At 39.1% G+C, this 2121-nt stretch overlaps 2 protein-coding genes across 2 annotated transcripts in view; one reads left to right on the top strand and one right to left on the bottom strand.

Annotated features, from left to right (window-relative positions):
• Window positions 1-2121, top strand: part of TFB1M (transcription factor B1, mitochondrial) — a 71188-nt gene that overhangs the window by 51383 nt on the left and 17684 nt on the right. The window lies entirely within an intron of this gene.
• Window positions 828-2121, bottom strand: part of CLDN20 (claudin 20) — a 12457-nt gene continuing 11163 nt past the window's right edge. Inside the window, exon 3 of the mRNA XM_012646835.1 lies at window positions 828-1750. Coding sequence (XP_012502289.1) covers window positions 983-1642 — 660 coding nt within the window. The 5' untranslated portion in view covers window positions 1643-1750 and the 3' untranslated portion in view covers window positions 828-982. The remainder of the gene's footprint in view (window positions 1751-2121) is intronic.

Raw genomic sequence — 2121 nt, 5'->3', positions numbered from 1 at the left:
CTTTAAAAATTACATTTACATCCATTAACTAATTGAAGCAGTTCATTCATAAGAACAACAATGTTTTTGTTAACTTGGATCAAATTTGAGGGAAGAAAAAATGACAACTTAAAAGTAACTTTTATCATCCAAATACTGATAAATGAGATTAAATGGGATGGGAGTAAATCTAAATTGTAAAATAAATGAACTTAATCTGGACAATCCTCATGCTAGAAGCAGAAGAGGGGAGTTCTTGGGCATTTTAAAAGAAACTTACTTTTATTCTTATCACTTAGCTTGTACTTAATGCTTGAAAAAGTCTTAGAGATTTTAGTTCATGCTTGGTTTTGTTTTCCTTTGCTGTGGTAACATTTATCAATTTCTTTTCTTTAGTTCTGTCTAAGCTTAGTTTGCATGTAATATTGTCAGCTCTTGAAAATGTATGTAGATAGTTTCCTAAAATGAAAAAGAGATGGGCTGGTCACAGTAGGCAAGGACTTGGGGTGGATGGTTTTGGCAGCATCTGAGTGGAGTGGACATCTCTTCTGTTCCTTCTGTACACTCATGTACTATGGCTTTAAAACAGAAGCAGGTTACTCTGGTGTTGCTAATCAGATAGCAAAAGTAGATGATACTCTTTGTTAACACCAGGGCGAGGAACTTTTTATGCTTGGCGTTTTAGTTCTTTTATAAAATCCAGTTTGTATTATGTATCAACAAGTTATTTTAAAAAGGTAAAAAAAGCTATCAATTAATTTCCATATGAATGTAGTCAGAACCTCTTTCAATTATAAACCTTTAAATAAAACATGAAAACAATAATGGAAAAATAAATCTAAAACAGATGTATGTATGATCATTTTGTTGGCATTTTAAACTACCTTGTAGTTTTTAAAGAGTTTTAGACTCTACTTTCTTTAGGCATAATTCTGATTTTTTTTAAATCTAAAAGTCCTAGTAGACACCCCAAAGCTTCATTCTGTATGCATTATATAGTAATTCACACATAATCCTTCAGGTTGTGTTCTGAGTTGTTCTCTAGCTGTGTGGTAGAGATATGCTCCTGCCTGGGTGGATAGAGCCAAGCTTCTGGATTCTTTTTTATACAGGAAGTGCAAAAAATCATGCCAGAGATAAACAGCAGCACTGCTGAAATGAATCCTATATAGATAGCTCCTCCAGGTTCGTGTTTGTTGCTTTCTGGAACTGTCAGATCCACAAAGTTTGCTATGATCTCCTTTGTGTACCACACTGTTGGGATCAAACCAGAGATTCCTGCAGACACAAAACAGACTCCTCCAGCAAAGGAAGCATGGCTCTTGGTTTCTCTGTCCCCTCCTAAGCGAGTACATTTCATTCCTACTGTGGAAGTACAGATCCCCAAAGCAGACAGAACACATGCCAGAACCATGGTGGCCCTCGCAGCCTGCACATGGATGGGGAGGGACAGAATGGAGTGTTTCAGGGTGCAGCTGAACATCCCAGTGCTGTACCATGTGCAGTCCATCCAGAGCCCATGCAGCTGCACAATGGCTGTTATGATGTTGGAGCCCACATCCACATTCACCTTCCAGTTAGGCAGCAGAGTAGCTGTGAGCACTCCAGAGACACCGGATAAAGCCAGGATGAAAGCAAGGAGCTGGAGACCCGCCGAGGCCATGATGTTGCTGTTAACTCTGTTCTCCTGGAATGTCCTGATGCCTAATTATGATGGCTCTCAGTCAAAATTGTAGCTATTTCTGTGCAGTAGAAAACCAAATAACAAAGGCTAGGGAAACAAGACAAAATTAGGATTGAGGGAAAGAATGAATAAACAAAAGGCTTCCCTTTAGAGTGGGAGCTAAGAATACACCTGAGTCCCCCTCCTCCCACTCCCCCAGCAGATGAGGATGCTGCAGACCAGGAGGAGAAAAGCTCCCACCAGGACTCAGAGACTGATGTCCCCTGAGTATGCATGGTTGATGCTTGATACAGGGCATAAAGTAAGGAGCTGTCCACTTTGTTCTTTTTAAAACTCAAAATATGCTGAAATTGCTTGTAAAGTGGGTATGCACCGTGTTAGATTTAGACACTTCAAATTCTGTCTGTAGGATCTGATAAAGAATTTTAATAGCATTGTGGGCTTTTAAGAATGATTTT

Source organism: Propithecus coquereli, unplaced genomic scaffold (assembly GCF_000956105.1).
Source record: "Propithecus coquereli isolate 6110/MARCELLA unplaced genomic scaffold, Pcoq_1.0 Scaffold25, whole genome shotgun sequence".
Classification (NCBI taxonomy): domain Eukaryota; kingdom Metazoa; phylum Chordata; class Mammalia; order Primates; family Indriidae; genus Propithecus; species Propithecus coquereli.
The sequence above is the reverse complement of the archived record's forward strand: the minus strand, read 5'-3'. Positions and strand labels throughout refer to the sequence as shown.